The sequence below is a fragment of the Struthio camelus genome, chromosome 4 (genome assembly GCF_040807025.1).
Source record: "Struthio camelus isolate bStrCam1 chromosome 4, bStrCam1.hap1, whole genome shotgun sequence".
NCBI lineage: Eukaryota > Metazoa > Chordata > Aves > Struthioniformes > Struthionidae > Struthio > Struthio camelus.
In genome coordinates, this window is record NC_090945.1 from 8,180,168 (window position 1) to 8,202,596 (window position 22,429).

The following is a 22,429-nucleotide window of genomic DNA, read 5'->3' on the forward strand; positions in this document are numbered from 1 at the left end:
TGCACCTATGCACATTTCTGCCTGCATTTTCAGGAGCGAAAAACAGCCTAAAGTAGTAAACAGCTCTAAATATCCTACCACTTCCTAGCATGTTTCGCTACGTATTTGCTCAGAACCAGCAACAGATCTGCGGTGGGGTGAGGGAGTTAACTTACCTCAAAACCAAGCCCCTCCTGGAGCCTCAAGGGATTTATGTGCCCAGATCAACTCTGAGAATAACTTCCCGACTTGGAATTTAGATGTTTTCTTATAATGGAACAAAAAAATTGAAAAAAAAATCAGAACAAATATAAGAAAACTACAACATTCTTTAAGAAGCCAATCAACTCAGGGACAGAAGCTTATCCACATACCAGTTACAGTTCAGTCTAAGAGCAGAGCAACAGATAGTGACATCTCTTTCAGATGCTGAAGTTTCCTTCATTGGATGGTGCTCTTGTAGGCGTTTCTGCATTCCACGCTGAGGAACAATATCCAAGCAGCAGTGCGCCAAGTGAATCAAGTCCCCCCGTCATCTACAAGGCATTTTATCTGCATACCAGCTTCCAGTCTAGTGTTTCCCTCCTAGTTACTGATGGAATTTTTGGTTTGGGTTTTCCTCTGTGCACTTGCATATCAAACAACAGCAATATTTTATAGCTAGAGTAGCAAATGAACACAGAAAGGAACTGCTAATTTTACTTGAGACTAAAAGTTGTCACTGGAACATTAGATTTCCATATTCTGTTTTTAAATTGCCTTGGAATGAAAGCAACTTGCTATTTAGATGTGTGGCCTATACACTTCCAGACTAGGACTAAATTAGGACCTTACAGCTCTAAGGTAATCATCTGCTACAACTGCTACTGCTTCCTGAAATTATTAGCTCAATACTGAGGTCTTAAAGTACTTACTGTTAAATTAACACGGTAATCTATTTTTAACCGACTAAAATAGGCTAGGGTTGTTTCTAACGTATTTTTAGGAGACCCTTCCCCATGAAACAAAGGTAACACATACAACTGTTTGTCACTTTCTACTCACTGAATTCATGGCACAGTTGCTCATTTAATTTCAGGGAGAAAACTCCCTTCTTTTCCAAAGAGAAAGCCTGTACAGTCTTCCCCTTCCACCCCAATCCCTAAATTTATTCCTACTATCAGCATTTTACACTCAGCTGTCTGTGACTATGAAGTCCCCACAATAGGGAATATGTCCTCCTGTTCTTGCGTCCCAGGCTTAGGACAGCTGGCTTCTGCTAGACCAAGATGGGATCCTCAGCCATACAAGTGCATTCTATCTCCAGAGTTACACATAAGGTCAGCTATACTAAAACATTATGAAACAAGCAAACCAGCTTTCCACGTATCTGCTGTAATTCTGAATATATTTTAGTGGACCACGTAACCTTTTTTCTGTGAGAGCTTTTGGGTTCTTCTTCTCCCCCCATCAGCTGAAGAATTAACACACATTTAGATTGAAATGCATAATCGAAACTAAACACTGCAAGTGAAGTGAGATAACTTGCTCTTTCCTTAAATTTTTCGACTTACGTGTTACTACATAAAAGGAAAAGATGGAAAAAAAAACACTAACAGCAATACTTGGATATCAAGTCAAAATAAAGCATTTTAATTGTCTAAATCACGGCTTCCTCCTCCATCTACACGGAGGCACCAAAACCAATATATTTGTCAAAAAGATTTGCTATCACAAAAATCATACCAAAACAGGCTTCAGTGAAACAATTTTATTCATTGATAACTACATTTCCATAATGACAGAAAGGTAAGCCATAATCACCCCCAGTCCTCAGGGAGCTACACAGGCTTTTGGATGTGGCAAACGTCTCAATCTAATAAAGAGAAGGCACAGGACACGTACTTCTCATTTCCGCAAAACTAAACAAACACACACTTGCAATTCATCCTTCACCTGCACTGCATTCTCCCTCTTGGAGAAAGACGCCCCTACTAACCAATTGCCTTCTCTCCAGCATGAGCTTCCCTGAAGGACTCCCAAGCCCCAGCTTTCTCTGAAACTACAACTTCCAGGGTGCTTTGCTGTGACACTAGACTTGTACTGAAACCTTAAAGCTGACCACACATTTTCTTTTCCGCTGGTAGATGGAATAAAGCAGTGTAAGACAGCCTGGCCTTCCCTGTATGGCTATCAGCTGGCATGGGGAGCAGAAGATTTCGAGCTTGCTGGGCAGCAGGAATATCATTTGCTGAGGTCTGCTCACCTGGTAACAAAAGCCAGGCAGGATGTTTTATAGCAAACAGGGTTGTGTCAGCAGTTTCCCGGGCCAAAGCAGGAAAAGGCTGATGTGCATTAGCAGGACACATCTAATGCTGGCCTAGCTCTGCTCTTCCCACCCAGTGCAGTGCTGCAGGTTGCACTGGGGTGAGAGGGGCTGATCTGCAAGGCCTTTGCCATTACAAACTATTTGCTCACTTCCTCGCGGTAATTTGGCTTTACAAAATTTAGCTGTAACCAGGCCTTCGCTTTTTGCCTATATCCAAGAGTGGAATCAAAAGGACAAACGTAACTCTTATAACACGTGTGATTATAAAACAGGGCCATAAGGCAGCTCCTGCATTATTTGCATCTGTCCTAGTTTGTGACTTTCTGGGATGCTCTCTCATACTAAATTGCCCAATAACAGCAAAAGAGAAGGGGGGAAGAAAAAAAAAAGTATGCATTTCTCAAGAAAAGGGCCTTGGATACCACAATGGTTAAGAAAGGTCTGCTGAAACCTTAAAACAAATAGGACACCAAAACCAAAAGTGAAGGGAAGAAAAAAATAGTTACTTCAGATAATATACATGACCTGTAACAGCAAATAAGTAACACCTTAAGACAAAGGCAGTTTTGTTCCAGAAAACGCTTCGCCTGACACAGACTTCGGGGATTGCTGGGCGGCTTCTTTTCCTAGGATGCTTCTTTGTTGCAACCTTTACACATGCCCCCACAGAGTCCATACCATTTCCATTACTGAATACAAGTTACAGGTGGTGATTGTAACAGCTCTTGGGAAAATTGTACCTCCTGCCCTTGCCAGGGAGGATGGTTTAAAGTACTTTCTGAGGCCAGTGGCAAGCAGAAAAGACTTAACTCATCAAAAATGCTGAAGCTGGGCAACAGGCACCAAAAATCAAGGGTCTCCTTCTAAAAGACTGAAATTTTGATTGCCAAGCTCCTTACATCCAGAGCTTCAGTGAAAGAGGTGATTTGCTCCCAGAGTAGGTGTTGGCTGTGCCCTGGCACACACCCTCAAGTCTAGCTTGTCTTACCTTGGGAAGGAGGTACTGCAGAGGTAACTGTGTTTGCTGCTGGCCTACTGAGTTGATATTTGAATATTTGAACCTCAGAACTATTAGCTATTTTTTTAGTATACCTCAAATACACATACTGAAAAAGGGCTTCCTCAATTTTGCTGAGAAATCCTGAACTAAGCAAGCTATGAACAGGGGAAAGCTTCGCATGGGACACTGCTTTTAGTCCAACTTCATTTGCATCCTCTTATTTATTAGGTGGCTGGAGAGTCCTGCCAAATGCAAAACACTGCACCATTTAGCTGAAATCAGCCTCCAAAAAGAGAAAGGGGCCAACGGTGAAAACACCGGCGTGAACATAGCGAGCCTGACTGCCAACAAGCCCGCGCGCTGCTTAGCCGCACTGACACCAAGGACGCCCCCACCTCGACTCCACCACACTCGACAGCGCAGTAAGCACCTGCTGGAGAAACACACCCTTCTGATATTACTGCAAAACAGAAAAAAACGTAAGTCAAGCAGTACAAAGAACTCCTATAGCAAAGCCGCAGCAGCTGAGGAAAAGGCACCTCAGCGGCACTCGGGCGAACCATCGCTCGCCCCACCGCCTTCTCTGCCGCCCAAGAAGCCGGAAAGCGGTTGCCCCCGCGGGGGGCTGCGCGCCCCGAGCCCCGCCGCCCGTTGGGCCGCTAACGGTCGGCGCGCGCCCCGCCCACCTCCGTTCCGCCCCCGCGGGCTCGGCGGGAAGCCGGCGCCCCCCCCCCCCCGAACGTCACCGCGGCAAGCCACACGGGATTGGCGGAGAGCGCCCGAAAGGGGTTCCTGCCTGCTCACGCAGGGGCAAGACAGTACGGCCGGCGCGGCGGCGCATGCGCGCCCGCTCTCCTCCCCCTCCCTTCGCTTTTGCCCCCTCCCCTCTGCGCACGCGCGCGCACGCGCGCACGCACGGCCGCACGCGCGCACGGCCGCACGCACAGGCAGGCGCGCACGGGAGCCCCGGCCGCCCCTCCCCCGCCCGGCCGTGACATCGCTGCTGCTGCCGCCGCCGCCGCCGCCGCCGCGCCCCGATCGCCCCGTCCTTCCCCCCTCCCCCCGGCTGCGGCACCCGCCCGCGGACAGGCTCGCCGCGCCCGACACCGATCAGGTCCCGGGGGGGGTCGTGCCCCCGCCCCACACACCGAGACTTTTTCCCTGGGTGAGTGAGGGGCGAGCGGGGAGGTAGGCCCGGCGGCCGTTTAACGGTCGCGGCCGTTTAACGGTCGCGGCCCGCGCGCGCGCGCGCGGGGTCGGGGGGGAGGAAAGCGGCGCGGCGGGGCCCGGCTTCGCCCGGCGAGAGCCCTTCCCTGCCTCGGTGCGGCCCCGGCCCCGGCCCCGGGCCCGGCCGGCGGCGGCGGCGGCTCCCGGCCCGCCTCGTCGCCCGGTGCGCGGCGGGGGCGGCGGAGCGGGGCGCGGGGGGAGGCTTTTGTTCGCCGTCACCTTGGCGGTGCGTCGCCTCGGCGGCGCTCCCCCTTCCGCCTCGCCCCGGGCGCTGGCGGGAGGCGGGAGGAAAAAGCGCCCCCTCGGCCGCCGCTCCCAGGCGTGACGCCCCGGGCCCTGCGTTGCTTCGTGCTCTGCTGCAGCGTTCGTCCCTTTCATCCCTTCCCGTCGCTCGATTCGTGCGCTGCCTTCCGTGAGCCCCTAGAGGTATGTGGACTCCGGCGTGTACAGGATGCTGTTTCCCAGCCTCGTCTGTACTGCAGAAGCGACCTTAGTTTTTTATCCTCAGCTCACTGGGCTGCCCCTTTCCTTTTAGGGTTTGGTTCTGTGATAGCGTCACTGGCTTTAAAACCTTTTCCAGCCCAGGTCTTGCTAATTCCATGGACCGTGCCATTCTGTGCTCCCTTTTGCTCCAATCACACCCCGAGCTTTTCTGTTCTCACTCATAACATGGCTGAAGTTGCAAGCATCTTTTATTCTGCAGATCTAGATACCCTGAGCAGCCCTTTTGTGAGCGTCTCTTATTTCACGTCTGAGGTGAATATGGTATTCTCTGGCATTTCCTTCCCTTAATCCTGGATGGGTAAAGTAAAAGTCATTACAGTTCCAGAGTGGGTACATAGGAACGTCCTCTAGCATGAGTATTTTAACTTCCCTGGTTAGCTGAGTAACGCTTAGGATCTTGAGCGCTGTGCCAAGCACTGCTGCATGAAGGAAAGAACACTCTGTGGGATGAGAGAAGATGAGATTGTTGCTTGATCTGAAGCTAGACCGACTGACTCCAACCTGCAAGGTTTTTGATTGTAGCCTTCCATGTGGGTTTGGCAGTTCTTGAGCCCTCATTATATATTAGGCATTTCAAGTTCAGTGTACAAGCGTTCCTCTTCATTACAACAGGAAGTGTAAAGATACTAAAGCTAGTTTTCATCTCTTGAGAAACAGGATAAATTATTTTGTTCTTAGCGCAGTACTTGTGCAAGTCCACTACTTCTTATACTCAAGCTTCATATTTAAAGCCAGATCAGTGTCTTTGATCTGTAATTGGGTGGACCAGTAAAAAGAGAAAGACAACTTGTCATAGTAGGATGTTTGGGGCAAACATCCTACTAAAGCACTCACTGTTGCCTGAGGTATATCTTCTTTTCCTTTTTCTTGTTTCTTTTATTGCCAGTTTTAACTGGGGAGCACTAGTAAAGTAAGATCAGCTTGGTAGAAATGGTTACTCTGCAATTTAGGCTGCACTGTCCTACTCGATGGCCTGTAGGAGACTTAAAATGAAGTAATAGCAAGCAAGCACTACTCTGTATATCCAAGTCCCTGCGAGTAGCATAGTTGTGTTACCTCAGCTTGGTGAGTAGGTAAAGGGTTTGTCAACCTCCATTCTTAGCCAAGAAGGTGTTGTTACTGGCAACTTTTGCTTCTGGAGTTAATTTGTAATTAGCAAGACGTTCTCTGTTCATTCTGAACATAAGTACGCCTGCAGGGCCATATCTGCCTCTGGAAAGCTTTTTCATTCTTTAGGAAACATCCTTCTTCTGAACCTATTCCGGAAACTATTAGCTTGGGTTTAAGAAGTGTAATCCTTGTTTCCTGTTTTAAGTGTTCTTGTAATGTTCTAAGTGGTAGATGTGGGCTCACTGTATGGAATTATGATCCGTATCGTATGACTATTTTTCACAAGTAGAGTAAAATGTCTTCTATGATAGCTAACTTACTGGAGAGGGAAGTTACTGACCTTTCAACCCACTGATCCGCTGGTGTCCTTATAGGTAAACTGTTTGTATGGAGTTGAGATTTCAAATTTTACACCTGCTGTCACACTGGAAGTGTCTTACCGTGCTGAAAATATGCTGAGGAAACACAGTATCTTAACGCAGGCGGTTTTGAACTTCTTCACTTTTACTGTAGCGTTTGTGACACTGGATGTCATTTCTTTTGAGAGTATTGGACAAATGAAGAATTGCATCCCAACTCAAGGAGCACGTGAAAAGACTTAATATATCAGACTAAAATATATCTATCTGATGAACTGTCAGAAGAAGGACACTGACCCTGGCTTTGGCTGGTAACCACCAGGGAGAGAGTTGCAGTAGCTACCACAAAATGTGGTGCCACTGAGGACAGTGGCCATTGTTATTCAGGTGGGCGTTAGCTGTTCTGGATGATGCAGTTTAACTGCCCAGAAGATGGTCCTTTGTAGTAGTCCTGTGCCTACACTATGTGGTGCCATTCAGCTTCTCTCAAAAACAACAAAAAACACAACTGCTTGATTTGAAAGAACTGTATGTTGCACCCTGGGGCTCAGCCAATTCAGATTTTATTGGATTAGGCAAAGTAGTTCCTAAAGTAAAGGGATTCTCTTAGATTATACTGGTTTGCTAGCATTCACTGCTGATGGAGGATGATCTGAGCACTTGCATAGCGTGAAAGAGAGGAGATAGTTTCAGTTGCTTGGGATTTGAAATTACTTCCCCCCCCTGCTTTTTTTTTCTTTTCCCTTATTTTAGTCAATGCTCATTTTACATTGCCATGGAACATAAGCCAGCCTTTGCAGGGCTGTATTAGTTACAGATGCCCTAGCTTGTGCCAGTTGTACGGTCAGTTGCAGTTCAGTTTTTTAGCTTTTTTTGAGGTGTGGCTGTCAACAGAATGTGTTGCGGTATTGTGATCTGAAAGTCACAGTTACGGATCACAGTAGCAAGCACGCCCTTGAAGCCATTATTTTCCTGTCTAGAGTCAGTGGGAAACGCAGTTCAAAAGTATCGTTGGTTCTTGACCTTCTGCAAACCCCAGGCTTACCTTCTATAAGCTGCATTTAAGGGAAATCTGTCTCCAAGTTCGAAAAAGCTGCTCTCTCCTTCCCCTCTTTTTTTCCCTAGGCTCCTGTGATATGGGAATCGACGCAGTGTCCCTTCAGTGCTTTGCTTTGCGTGCTTACTGTGTGAGGAGCATTCTTCTGATCTTCAAGAGTGCTTGGACAGATTTTATTTTCAGTTAGAGGGATGTGTCCAAATCCTGTGATTGACTTGGATGCAAGTTGCAAACCTGTGGATTTGAGAATGATGACGCTGTGGCCGTCTTAGGAGAAATGAGACTTTAATGCCCCAGTGGCTTTAGTCATGGAAGAATTGTTGTAGTTTTTGAATTCAGAGAATGAAACTTGCATGTCAGTAAAGCAAAATATTTTATCTGCTTAATTGTTTCTTAGTAAAACAAATTATAAAGTCTGCATCTCCCTCCCAGAGCTTTAAAGTTTGCGTCTTCCATGCCTTGATAGAGGTTAACTTTCAGTTCAGATTACGCTTTCTTGAGCCGCTTTCAGAATACAGCTGGGTATTTTGAAGCTGTTTTTTGAACTAAAACTGGTGAGACATTCAGGCAGTGTCACAGCTTTAGATCTATCTTGAAACACTATAGAAGTAGATGTGAACTAATCGGTTGTGCCAAAGTTGATTACCTGGATACCTAAATTTGAACATGTAGCTCCGTTGCCATCTCGGATAGCTTGCTCTCGAAAGCCTTGTCACAGATGACTGGTCATGTTTTTGCTTCTACAGGTTCAGGGAAATAATAATAGGAAAGCCTACCTATGTTTTGGAAAGCAGGTTTCTCTAACATTAGCGCTGCTTATCCAGCAAGATGCGTGCCAGTGAACATGTTGAATAGTCGACACTTAGCATTTAGTGGCCTTCAGTAATTCTTATCGAACAAAGTTCCCCTGCCTTCCTGTTTCCGTGGAGAATGGGTGTTAGTGGCTTGCTTCTTTGAAGAAGTGACAAACACGATTTAATAAATGAAAATTTTATTTATAAAGATGAGTACAGGCCGAACAGGTTCACACAATTAATTCACTGCGGACTTGAGAAATTACTGTTGCGGTTGATTCCAAAGTGCTCCAGCACAATTGTCCTAACATCAGCCGTGTCCGGTCCTTTTAGCTCTTAAAAGTTTCGTTTACTTGCAGGGACTGACTTCTTCCTTTATTTGCCATGGCTGGCATTTGTTATCCCAAGCCTTTGAGCCATTGAAAGATGTTGTTTGCAGAGCTGAACAAAAGTCGGAGGACTCAAGGAATCAAGCAAAGTATGGTTTTGATGTTGTCACTGAGTTAATTTACAGTTACTCGTATTTCAGTACAACCATGCTGTTGCACTTGGTGTTGCTCTTTGAAAGAAAATATGCTTTCTGTTTTTGTTCATTTGCTTATCTTCGCCTGCAAAAAAACAGGAGTCTCCTTCCTGCGGTTACTTTTCCTTTGTTTTGGTTTTCTCGAAAGGAGTGAGCGGGGAAAGGACTCAAGTTTTTCAAGATACGGATATGGTTGTTTGAGGTAAAGGTGACAGGCTTATCTAGTCCTGCCTGTAGGCTTAGGTTGTTGTGAAATTGTTACGAATTTGAGTAATGTGAATCGAAGTTGCAGGGAGTTTTGCACTGGTGCATGTGTATGTTCCTTTAGATTCAGAGTCCAGTCCCTCGGGTAGCCACATATTTGTCCTTTAGCTGAACCTTGTCTGGAAAAGACAGGGTTTCCACGTTTCTTTGGGGCTTCAAGCGTGTTAGTCTAACATGAAGTACAGTGAGTGGCTACCAGTTTTCCTTGGGAGTGCAGTGCAAATGCAGTATGCCTCCCTGGAAGCACGTGAAGCAGGTGTAGGGTGGAAGTTGAATGGTACAGATGGATGGTTATGCTGGCTTGATGTAGGCAGAATTACCTGTGCAACAAGAAACAATTGTACACGTGTTTGTGTTGCTTCACCTGTATGACTTACTGCTTTTATTTGTGTACGTGATTGGGGAGGGGGATGTTCTTTAACACAGCAGTTGCATTGTAAAGAAATTAGCAGATAAACTTTCTTACTTTCTAGTGGTTGTCGTCCAAAATTCAGTGCTTCGTTTCTGGCTGGTGTGTGCTCTAGTGCCTTGAACGATAAGGTCTCATTAAGACACTTTCCCAATGACTTAGGTTGATCTGATAATGTGGCTCATTTTATTCAAGTGAAAAAACTACTCAGGTTCTTCTTTCTGTCGTTTCTTGATTCTTGAATATGCAGCTATGAAAACTTGAGAAATAGCTTTAAAGGAGTATGTATATCAATGGAGCTGTCTTTAGTGTCTGGCAAATCACGGAGTTACTATTCTTCTTGAGTTTGGCCTATTTAAACTGTTGATGCGATGCTGTGGCTTTTAGCTTTAACTTCACTTGTGCGTTCGCATCCAAAACCACCAGGCCTGCCAGGACTCGGGTCTTTGGCTTTAAGGAGGTGCTGTACTAATTGGGACATGTGGAATTTTAAAAATCTGTTTAAAGCCTGATTTCACAGCACCCGTGTTGAAGGAAAGGAGTACCTGCGTTTTCATTTTATTGCCTTTTTAATGACTTGGAGACCTGAACAGATCATTAGGCCTCTGCTGCTTTTATACAGGTCTCTGACGAGATGATGAGGCAGGAAATAATACCGAGATAGCTGAAGAATTGTACTGAGACGTCCTGTAAAATACTGTGATTCTGTGATATAAATCAATAGTGCTGTCACTTGAAATATGGGCAGAGGTGGGACTATACTCATCTGTTTTAGCACGTGAACCGGCTTCTGTTTAAAGTCGTTAGGGAAGAAATTTGCTGTGTGTGATTATCCCATACTTGCCTTTCTCGGGTTTTCTGAAAGGTTTCGGAGGCCTGAGCTGAAATAACACAGCTTCCAAGGAAGAAAAGATCTAATGTGATACAGATCTGATGTAGTGTAATGGCTTCTCACCGATTATTATGTTTTGTACCCAAAGGCATTTTCAGTGTTCCGTGTGGTATGCCAACAATTTGTTAACATATGTACTTTTGCTTCATGCTGTATTCATAAGAACATGTGCTGGCTATGATCTGCTTTTTAATAAGTTCTGTAAAAAAACGTCTTTTGTTATGAAGCTCTGTCCTTGTGTATTTGCACAAGTGCTTATAGTGGTTACTGTATCATCAATTTTGTGTTCATTACCTGCTGTGAGGGGGAGGGCCAAAAATGAATGATCTGTAGAAACTGAGGTCCTTGTTCTTTGAAGGCTGCTGTCTAAGTCAAATTCTCATATGCATGCCTTTGCTGTAGTAGGAGTCATGCTAGGAAGCTCCCCAAATCACTTTTTCTTTTCTTTTTTTTTTTTTTTTTGGAGGTTCCTTCTTTGAACATGCAGAGGAGAGGGCTCAAGCCTTTGGTATCTCATAGTATTCTTGACTGTTGTTTTTTAGGTCTGATCATCAAAATGACTTCCAACTGGAATTCCCAGCTAATTAGCTGAGACTAGGACTCTCAGCTAATACTATGTTTCAGAGAGTCTTGGGAGATGATAATGAAATTTTTGATAACCCTGAAATTTCTGTAATCTCGTCTCCAAGTTCAATACTTGTATTTTGGACTTAATTTGTTTGCCTGCTGCCTTGCCTACAGGTTTCTTTTTAACACTGTTGATTAAAGTGTGATAGCTGGCTAGCTGTAATGGGGAATAGTCCTTGATCTTAGCCTTTGGCTTGGATTGCTGGGCTGAGGTTATTTTGATAAGAAAACAAAGCTTATTTTACGGTTATTTGCAAGTCTGAAACTTCTATTTTTGACTTCTTTGCCTGATGCCTTGCCTCCAGGTTTATTTTTTAAAACAGAGAAAGTGGGAAAAGCCTTCTGTAGACAACTGGAGGCAATCTCATGACTGCAGACCCCGGTATTCATGGGTGACATCAGTCACCCTGGCATTGGCTGAGAAGGCAACATGATGAGTCTGGGAAAATGTCAAAAAGATTTCCAAAATGCTGAAGATTATTCCCTCGCACAGATGATCTGCGAGCCAACTAGGGGAGCTGTGAGCAGAGACGTGAAAAAGATCTGGTGGGGAAGGGGTCATGGACGGTGTCAACCTCGACAGCAGTGACTATGAGATTGCATAGGTTAAGATTCAGAGAGAAGCAAGTAAGATGAATAATAGCATTACAATCCTGGACTTGAGGAGAACGGATTTTGACTTGTTCACAGATGTTTTTGGCTGGATCCTACGGATACTGTCCTGGAAGGCAGAGTGGCCTAAGAGAGCTGAATGATCTTCAAAGACAACATTTTCAAAGCACAACAGTTTGTTTAAAGATGCAGAAAGTCGAACAGGCGTTGCAGAAGGCCATTATGGATGAACGGGGAATCGCTGACTGAGCTCAAATGGAAAAAGGAAGTATACAGCAGTTAGAAGAGAGGATGGGCTACCTGGGAGGAACACAAGAGACGTGATCTGAGTGTTCACGGATGATATTGGGAAAGCCAAAGCTCAGCTGGAGTTGCAACCAGGCAAGAATGTGAAGGACAACAGAACTGGTTTCTGTTGCTACAATGGCAGCAAAGGAAAGAAAAGGATGGTGTGTCCAGTCCAGTCTTCCCTGTCCAGTCTTCAGGGAATGTGAATCCAGCCCGTACAGTAATTTCAGAATGTCACTGCTACCTTCTGTGTATTTAGATGTCACGGTAGCCTTTTGAAGGAGATGTGCTTTGAGCTGAAAGACTGTTACTGGCTTTCTACATAATAAAGCGTATTCCTCTTTGTTTCGTAATACTGTTTTAACTTGGATTTCAGTTGTTCATCGGTTTAGAGCTAAAAGGTTAAATAAATTGTTCTAGACATTATTAGCAGTGTTATTTGGAAAGAAAGCACCTGTTCTGTAAGGATCTTAGCAAGAAGTAGTTACTCAGAGTGTGGGGGGGCAGAGTTTGCATGCATTGATGGAGTAGTTCTCTGCGCATACAATTCCTGTTTCCATAATTCCTTAGATTGTAAAATCGTTATGTTCTTCCCTTTATGAGGGGGTTTGAATATATAGAATTGTCTTTGAACTAATGTAAATATTTTTAATTACAGCATTTGACACTGTGTACCAAAGAAATGGTGATGGAGAAGCCAAGTCCCCTGCTTGTAGGGCGGGAGTTCGTGAGGCAGTACTACACTCTGCTAAATAAAGCTCCTGACTTCTTGCACAGGTAACACTTCCATGCAAAATTAACTTATATGCTTGAAAGAAAGTGTCCTGTTCATCAGAAATTAGATAAATTTTAATTCTTGAGCGTGGCAGAAGAATTATCCGAATAATTTTGGTGCTCTTGAAGGCTATTTCAACTTACTGAAAACTCTTTAAGTTCTAGAACTAAGTCTGGTCATATCCTTGGCATATATTGCATGTTATCAAGTTATTTCCTATGTGGAAAAGTGAGCTGCTTTTCAGCTGATAAAATAGTAACATTGACGTATTACAGAAATACTTTTCAAGATAGATTGACAGCAAAGCACAATTGCAGAGAACTCACTTGCATGTAGTACCTAAGGCAAGCATGCTAACTATTTCAGGATACCATATTTTGCATTGCTTCTGAAATGTTTTATCCAGACCACAGTTGGAGATTTAAGTATAAATGTCAAGGATTGGACAAGGCAGGCGGAAAATGAAGTTTTTTTTATTCACCTGCAACTACAATTTAAGTTGTATTCTGAAAGTGTTCCTTTTCTTTTCTGGTTTTGATTGGCATATCACAGCATATCACTTAAGATTTTGCATTTCCACATTTGGACTTAGAGCAGCACAAACTTATAATAAATGAAGGTGAATATAGCTTTGCCAGCATTCTAAAAAACAATTGCTTGTGTGGGTTGCTCTGTCTTGGGCCTTAGCATAAGGTTGACGGTGAAAAATTGGACTGTTTGACTGAGAACAAGTTAGAGCTCTCAAACAGCTTTCCTGAAAATAGAGCTTTTGAATAGGGCTTCTTTTCATCTATAGTACTGAGGCAGGGAAAAAGGAATGGTGTCAGTTTTAGTTAAACAACCGATTGTTTTGATGGCAGTGAAACTGAATATTGGGGTAGATTACCCATGCTTCCAGCTTAGTGTTGCAAGTGGTCTTTGATTTTGCTCATAAGAGATTTACCTGTAGCAACAGCGATTGTAACCTTCGCAAGATGAGGGGGGTGGTTTAAAAAGCAGACTACTACTAGTATATTTTTCCTCCCTGGCTGCATGAGTCAATGAAGGGCAGCTAGCTGTTGCAGGTTTGCTTTCCACCCTCCTTCCCCTTAGTGTTGCAATATTACTTCCCTGTTTCATCAATATTAACGCATGATCTGGGAGCATTAAAGAACTAGCGTTCCTGATACATGTGGGATGTGGACTGATTTCTCCAGGTTGGGGTGGCATGTAATTCACAGAAGGACATGTGTGAGAAAAATGGTAACTGTGAAGGCATTTAGCATGTTGAAGGCAACTTTAGTGCTTTAAGAGAGAACTAGATATTACCCACATCCATCTAAATCTCGAGCTTTATTGGAGGAACCCTGAAATGCAGTCTACTGAATTATGCTGTATGCCTGGTATGTTGAGTGGAAATGGGAAATGTCTATAGAGTATTCCTTATTGAGGGAAGTGAGTTTTCAGTACGGGCTCTTGACCAAAAGTATTAGGTTTCTTTTTTTTCTTCCCCTTCCCTTTCCCCTTCCCTTTCCCCTTCCCTTTCCCCTTCCCTTTCCCCTTCCCTTTCCCCTTCCCTTTCCCCTTCCCTTTCCCCTTCCCTTTCCCCTTCCCTTTCCCCTTCCCTTTCCCCTTCCCTTTCCCCTTCCCTTTCCCCTTCCCTTTCCCCTTCCCTTTCCCCTTCCCTTTCCCCTTCCCTTTCCCCTTCCCTTTCCCCTTCCCTTTCCCCTTCCCTTTCCCCTTCCCTTTCCCCTTCCCTTTCCCCTTCCCTTTCCCCTTCCCTTTCCCCTTCCCTTTCCCCTTCCCTTTCCCCTTCCCTTTCCCCTTCCCTTTCCCCTTCCCTTTCCCCTTCCCTTTCCCCTTCCCTTTCCCCTTCCCTTTCCCCTTCCCTTTCCCCTTCCCTTTCCCCTTCCCTTTCCCCTTCCCTTTCCCCTTCCCTTTCCCCTTCCCTTTCCCCTTCCCTTTCCCCTTCCCTTTCCCCTTCCCTTTCCCCTTCCCTTTCCCCTTCCCTTTCCCCTTCCCTTTCCCCTTCCCTTTCCCCTTCCCTTTCCCCTTCCCTTTCCCCTTCCCTTTCCCCTTCCCTTTCCCCTTCCCTTTCCCCTTCCCTTTCCCCTTCCCTTTCCCCTTCCCTTTCCCCTTCCCTTTCCCCTTCCCTTTCCCCTTCCCTTTCCCCTTCCCTTTCCCCTTCCCTTTCCCCTTCCCTTTCCCCTTCCCTTTCCCCTTCCCTTTCCCCTTCCCTTTCCCCTTCCCTTTCCCCTTCCCTTCTCTGCTCCAGGGGTGTTTTTCGGGGGGATGTTGTTGATGACTGGTTAACCGCCTCGCAGAATGGCCCTGCCTCAGGTTGGGGGAGCTGGGTTGACAATTGTCAGGCAAGTTCTGCTGATGCAGGTGATATTCTGTGCTTGAGGAATGACTTAGGGCAGCTTGTTTCCTGAAAGTGTTAGATTGCTTTCTCGCTCTCTCTCGAACTCTGGACTCTTAAAATTCTTACGGACAACATAACGGCATGAAATTACAGGGCTGCCTAACCGTAGTCACCTTCATTCACTTCAAATGTCACACAAGTGTCACTAACAATAGTATCTTAAGTATTTCTGTACAGAACCCTCCTAGTGGCTATTTTGATCTGGTTTTGTTGAACAGGCTACAGGCTGTTAAGATCATAGCTGATTCTTGAGCTAGGTGGTGGAAACATCTTTTAGCCTGTTTTACTCTGTCTGTCTCTCTCTCTCTCTTTTTTTTTTTTTTTTTTTTTTGGCTGTACAGGTGGCTATTCCTCCTGAGGGTCAGATGTGGAAGACATGTTTGTCTCTTCTTTGGACCCACATTGTATATGAGTGATGGTCTTCTGACAGGGCATCTTATATTCCGTTTTTCTCTTGCTGTTAATTGGATGAACAGCAACATATTTACTATCATAAAAAGATTTCAGTTTTAAAGGTTCGACAATTTGGGGCTAAAATACTTGTTAGATAGGGTTTTGCTTGATTTCTTTTTTTTTTCACAGCTATAAACTTTACTTCTCTCTGCTTTTGCAGGTTTTATGGCAGGAATTCTTCTTACGTCCATGGAGGACTGGATGCCAGTGGGAAACCGCAAGAAGCAGTGTATGGTCAAGCTGTGCGTATCAAAATTGGTGATGTACTCCTCACTAATGTTCAGAACTTATTGTATGTGTCAGTCTTTTTTTTTTTTTTTAAATCTGTTGCTTTTCTGTTTATCTGGTAAATAATGGATTGTGATCCTGCCTGCTGTTCAAAGGCCAATACAAATTTAATTACTTATTAGTTTGAATTTTTTAGTTGATTGTTGCTGCTGTGATTGTGAGTTATATTTGATGCTCACATTAGCTTTAGCTGTGTACTTGGAGTGTAGAACATATTTTTAGGACAGGAAGCAAAGCATGTGTTAGACTGGCCTCTTGACATATCTGATTTCATATAGAAGTGGTTCTTTGGGAAAGGACCTGCGATCTTTGGGACTTGCATTGGATTCTGCATGTTACCAAATTCTTCTGTGGGTAGACTTCTCTTAAGATAATTTCCCTCTTAAGATAACTTTTGAAGAATTGTGCTTCCTGGAGTAAAGCCACATGCTTCTTTTAGGTTGTAGCTGCTTTTTGGAATGCCTGCCACTTGGGAGCATCTTTTCCTGTGGTAGCTTCTTTTGGGCAATTGTTTTGAGCAACAACCTTAAAGTTTCAAGTCTTAAAATGAGTCGTATATAGTGATGCAGCTGGAAAATTGGATAGCAAGTTGTGATGTACTTTACTCCTCTGATAAGTACTTGAAAAGTGCAGGAAAAAAATTATTTAAGCCCAGATAGGCTGTTCTAGGTGAAAGACAATGTTTTGTTCCTGTGTTTACCTTCTGAGCTTGAGTAGGGTGGGTTTTTTTGCATTAGTTCAGGTTCAGGTACTTAAAAAGTGCAAAGCTCTGTACAAAACCCCATGAAGCTAAAATGTAACTCTTTATTTCTAGGAGATACACAAAAAAGTGATGTCATTACAGTTCAGTGAATGTCACACCAAGATTCGTCATGTGGATGCTCACGCTACTTTGAGCGATGGGGTGGTTGTGCAGGTTATGGGAGAGCTGTCAAACAACGGGCAGCCGATGAGGAAGTTCATGCAGACTTTTGTACTTGCTCCGGAAGTAAGTATATCTAAGATTGGGTTTGACTTCAAGTAATGATGACGAAAGCCTGGCCTGTAGCTATGATCTGTCTTATTGGGCCCAACGATACTATCTGGCTTTTAGAGCTTGGCCAAAGGCTATGATTAAATGTGTCACGTTACATGAATGCAGAAGAATGAGTGTATTGGACCTGTCTCAAGCTGTTAAATTTTCTTAGACTTGAGGTGCTGCAGCAGTAATCCAAATCAAATTGGAAGTTGTGTTTGGGAGCTGTGTTTCCACCAGCGAAGGAAAATAATGGCCAGCCTTGTAGATTAGCACTCTAATGTAGTTCTGTCCTTTCTTCGAGTCTGCTGACAAATATGCAGTGCAAGTCACTGCTCAAATTCATTTCTTAGCGAGAGTGGAGCCCTATTTTGGTAAAGGGTTTCTTTTATTCTTTCTACATCTTTCCCCCCATCTCATCAAAAACTATTGTCTGGTCGATTATTAACGCTTCAGAGCTTTGTTGAATTTCTTCATTGTTTTCTTATGCGTTACTGTGAGCATACAGACACCCTGCGAATATTCAGTGTGGTTTTTGGTAAGTTTTTTTTCAATATGGAACATTTCACAGGTGACCTGATGAAACTGATGAGCTTAATGTTTAGTTAGGACCTATGATTACCATGCATTACCAAAAACTGTGTTGTTTTGTCTGAAACTTTTCGTCTTTCAGGTGGGTTGAAGTTTTTGTTCAATTATTTGCTTAGAGAAGAGATGCCACTTGAAAAGCAATTTTAGTGAAATAGTCCTGTTCCAAAATGCAGGTGTTGACCCCAAAGCTTATAACACTAATCCGTCCGTGTTGTTAACTGCCAATATATCATACATGCAAAACATGTGCATGTTCCTCTTTTACAGGGATCTGTTCCAAACAAGTTCTATGTCCATAATGATATCTTCAGATATGAAGATGAAGTATTTGGAGATTCAGAAGGAGAACTTGATGAAGGTGAGAAGAATTGTACTTCTGACATAACAGAGCTTGTCTTGTACTTGTTCCTCCACTGTGGGCACAGAGTTTTTGGAAGTGTCTAGAGGACAGGGAAAGAAACAAACTGTACCGTGTTATGGTGGAGTGCAGTAATTTAGAAGCGGGGAGAGGGAGAGTCTAGGTTATGTTGTTGTGACTGTCTGCTGGTCCAAAACAGTCCATGTAAAACGAAGCTCTTGTTGTAGTGCCTTGTTCCTTGAAAGACTAAACTTGCTTAGGCTGGGCGAGGCTTAGTGGAGAATGGCAATGAAGTGAGCAATTGTACTTTTTCTGCAATGGAGTGGCGTTAGGTAGAGTTGATTTCTCTTGTCAATTGGATTTGCAGGTGAAGTGATTTGAATAAAATCTAGCTGGCGTTTTTGAATACATGGCATAGTTTGCTTTCATATCATTACCACCTTCAGTGATTAATTTCTATTCACGGGCTTTACTTGAGTTTGTTCTCAAGGTTTTTTTTCCTGTTCATTGAGCCAAAGCAAATCGGAGAAGAGTACAGACAGAATGTGTGTACATGTGTTCACTGGGTTTCTGCTGGAATTTCCGTCATCTTATTGCTGTGGAACAAAGAATCTTGAGCAATCATCCTTCTTGTATTTGAGGTTAACCTTCTTAGTTTTAGGTACTGTGATTTATGAGCTAGAGAGTTAAACTTCCTTTCCTACTGCCAACATACGGAAAGCACCTGATGCTTAAAAAGACCTACAAACCCTCCTCTCTGAGCTTTCCAACAGCGATGCAGCTCCATTTCCTTCTTTTGTGAAAATGATAAGAAACAAAGCTTTCTGAAAGAGCAGAACGGTCCTACCTCTCTCATTGTAGCTCTTACTGATGAAGCTTTACTTAGATTGCTACCGGTTGAATCTGCTTATATTTTAAGTGGGGTTTGTGTAGACTTGCAGAGATGTTAAGGAAGTTTTTCTCTTGTGTCAGAATCTGAGGAGGAGGTGGAAGAGGAGCAGGAGGAAAGGCAGCCATCCCCTGAACCCGTGCAAGAAAACGCAAGCAGTGCTTACTATGAAAATCACCCTGTAACGTAAGAAGTTCATTTTATTACATGAAGTTGCTTTTTTAATAAAACCAGAATCGTTTTGGCTTCTGGATTCTGGATGTGATTTAACAGGTTTAGAAAACGATACTAAATTTGCTGTGGATTTATGTTACGTTGCCTTGTATTACTCTAAACATTGATTCTTGAATGAAGGGAGGAAGTGGGGTATGTTCTGGTGTTTGTTGGTTACTTTCACTTCTGGTTGCAAGTGTGAAGTGAGAAGGTAGCATATGCATTTATGTATACACTTATTTTAGTCTCTGTTATATAAAATTATAATAATGAGTTGGTATGATGTAATTCATATTGAACAGATGGTTTAACAAAGGGATGGTTGACGATATCCTATTGCTTAAATTTGGGTAGCCCCGAAAGTGAAAGGAAGGACTAATTTTTGAGAAGCCGCTCTACAGCTGCATTGGAAGAATAGGTTTGTGCCTCGGGTGTCTTAGAATCTAAACTAGAGGAAAGAAAAAAGTTCCTTTACATTCTTATAAGAAAAATATTTTTTTTAACGAATTACACTTTTTTAAACATGGGAATGCCCTTTTAAAGGCTAGAGCTTACTGTCTGGTTTCCTAAATCAAAAAAACATTTACAAAATCAGTAACGATGTCTGTTAAATGCATCAGTGAGCATGCTAAATACTGTTCAAATAATGATTTCATTGAGATTTCTAAATGAAGAGAGGAGTGTGCTGGAATTCTGGCAGCAACTTGCTCGAGGTCATGCAGGAAGGTTTAGATACCCAAAAGAGTTCAGTGAGGTCTTATTCATGGGGTATGATGCTATTCAGCAGGAACACGAAAATGTGAGATTCAGCCAGTCACTTAGGCGTGTGCTCTCACCTATGACAGGAGTTGCATAGATGCAAGTATTTGGAATTTGATAAACTTTTGGGGTGTCTAGAAGAGAAAAGTAAGGAACTTCAGACCCCTTATATGGAATACCCACAGATTGGAAAATGAGTTGCATGAAACTTTCAGTAAACAAAACTTGCAATTCCTTTGGTAATGAACTTGTATGGCAGTTGGCTAAGTAGGGTGCTGGTATGCTTCCAAAATCAGCCTAATTTATGTGTGTAGCTTAATCTTCTGTTGGTCTGTGCTTCTCGTCTTGTAGGAACAGCGCTTCTTGAGTTTAGCATCTATTCCTTAAAGGGTTTGCGTGCTTGGTGTTATACCCAGATTCTCTGCAGGGAATTGCAAAACTTGTCTTCGCTTCTGTAGAAATACAGTTTGATTCTGTATGCAACCAGAGTGGTAGAGCTTAACTTCTCACAAGATCATATGTATAGATAACATACAGTAGCAATTTGACACAGAATAATCATTTTAATACCGATCTTTACTATAGTATAGCCATTAAAAAAGTCAGAAAACACTAAGCAATTGATTAACCATCAAATGCTTCTGATTATTGTAGTAATGGGATAGAGGAGCCGCTAGAAGAACCGTCTCATGAGCCTGAGCCAGAACTGGAATCTGAAACAAAAACTGAGGAGCTGAAAGCAGAAGCAGAAGAAAAGACCCTTGAAGAGCTAGAAGAGAAGTCTCCGTCTCCACCTCCTGCAGAACCTGTTTCGCTACCACAAGAACCACCAAAGGTGAGTTAAAAGTCATATCTGTGCTTCTAGGTGAAAACGGTAAACCAAAGCATTTGGTTTTGAACTTAGCCTTTTTGAGTGGCCGGGCTGGTATCTGTTTTCAGTGTCATGCTGTATGAACAGCTAACCTTTAACTTACAAAAATGTGAATTTTCAGCAAAAAAGGAAATAATGTTATTTTAAAATGTTACTCGGGTCACCTTTTGTAAATATAACGCTCTGCTTGTAAAGTGTGTGTGTGTGTGTGTGGTTTTATGCATGTGTAAACCTTTTTAAATGTGGAGTTAAAATGTGTTTAAAAAAAAAACCCCAAACCACCACCACAAAAAACTCAAATAATGAGAACCACTGTTCTTCATGGGGGGCGGGGGAAACATCGTAATGCATTGAAGCTTGCAGAGTTACTGGCAGTATAGCTTTAAAATGAGTATGAGGGCTTTGACTGTCTGCCTTAGAGGCAAGATGCCACATCTTACAAAACATGATGTACATACACATCATGAGTCCTGCGATATGGTTACACCTAGGGTGGTTTGAAAGAGATGGGAGGAGTCGATGAAAACTGGAGAGGTCATTTTCTAGCTCCAGTGTCAGTCTCCCCTATTTTGCCAATCCTTTTTCTCTTTTCCATTTTAAGTTCTAACTTCCGGCGTCCACTTTCTTTCTTTCTGCAGAAGACACTTAATAGCACAGGGTTTTCAGTCCTAGGTTTGGTTGCATCATGGAAAGCAGTGATCTCGGGATGCTGAGGGAACTGAGCTCACTCAAATAGTGATAGTGAGTATGGTACATGCTTCATCTAAACTGTTGGAGTCCACAGATGGTTAGAACTGCAAATCCTTCTGTATCTTCGATGTAATGCTAGCACAACAACGATTTAATAGCTAGATGTGAACCAAAAGTATGTTTTCAGCAGACAAGTTTCCCTATAGGAATGTCAGTGGTTTGCCATGATTAGTAGCCTAGGTTTGTTGCATTTCCTGCAGGCTTTCTCTTGGGCTTCAGTGACCAGTAAAAACCTGCCTCCTAGTGGTACTGTTTCTTCCTCTGGAATTCCACCCCATGTTAAAGCACCCGTCTCACAGGTAACCCATCTGTGAACACCTTGGATTGTCTCATAACTTCTGCAAACTGCTTCAGTTTTTAAATTAACAGATCAAATGGTATGATTTAAATTGCACAAGTTAATTGTGTCTTAAATGTTAATGCACTCACCTTCTTGTCACAACTGAAGGCACGTACACTTAACAGGTGTAACTTTGGGTGATGGTAAAGTTAAAATCTGTTCATATGCAATCAGGAAATGACTACTGAAGTTTTTTTGACCTACCTTATTGGGATATGGTTTGGATTAAAATGAGAAACGACAAAAAAACACAAGAGAATCCCCAAAATAGTAGTTTTCTAATGCGTGTGCGAAGCGGGTATTTCATTGGCAGAAGTGCCCCAGCAGCAAAAGCGATTGTATCATTTTTAAGGGGTGCAAGTTTGCCTTGTAAGCCTTATCTCTACAAAAATATTTCGGACTCCATTATCCATTTTTATAGAACCCTGTACCAACTTATGACTGTGTGAGGAATGGAAGGATTCACATTTCCTTGCCAGGACAATGCTGTCTTCCCATTCCTAGGTTGACCGGGGGAGGAGGGAAAGGAGGAAAGAAAGTTTGACCGGGTGATAGCTCATGTCCTGCACGTGCCAAGTTGATGTGAGATGACCTGAGACTCTCAATTCAGCTGCCTCCACGTAAAAAAAAAAAGCCCTTGAAATAAAAAAATCCTGTGCTTTAATCTGTTCTACTGATGGTATTCCGCAAGCGTATTCCATATTGCGTAGCTCACGTCCAACTTTCTACAAAGACTGCAAACTTTAGTAGAGCAGCTGTGTTCCTGCAGC

The 22,429-nt window shown here is 43.4% G+C and overlaps 1 protein-coding gene across 3 annotated transcripts in view; it reads left to right on the top strand.

Annotated features, from left to right (window-relative positions):
• Nucleotides 1-4,179: 4,179 nt before the first annotated feature.
• Nucleotides 4,180-22,429, top strand: part of G3BP2 (G3BP stress granule assembly factor 2) — a 28,400-nt gene continuing 10,150 nt past the window's right edge. The window contains exons 1-8 of one of the 3 annotated variants that reach the window (XM_068941312.1): nucleotides 4,185-4,452; nucleotides 12,612-12,730; nucleotides 15,746-15,827; nucleotides 16,688-16,861; nucleotides 17,747-17,837; nucleotides 18,810-18,912; nucleotides 20,353-20,533; nucleotides 21,520-21,618. In XM_068941312.1, the coding sequence (XP_068797413.1) occupies nucleotides 12,636-12,730; nucleotides 15,746-15,827; nucleotides 16,688-16,861; nucleotides 17,747-17,837; nucleotides 18,810-18,912; nucleotides 20,353-20,533; nucleotides 21,520-21,618 (825 nt within the window). In that variant the 5' untranslated portion in view covers nucleotides 4,185-4,452; nucleotides 12,612-12,635. Of the gene's footprint in view, nucleotides 4,453-4,817; nucleotides 4,941-12,611; nucleotides 12,731-15,745; nucleotides 15,828-16,687; nucleotides 16,862-17,746; nucleotides 17,838-18,809; nucleotides 18,913-20,352; nucleotides 20,534-21,519; nucleotides 21,619-22,429 lie in introns of those variants that run through there. The other 2 variants (XM_068941313.1, XM_068941314.1) reach the window with 2 other exon arrangements.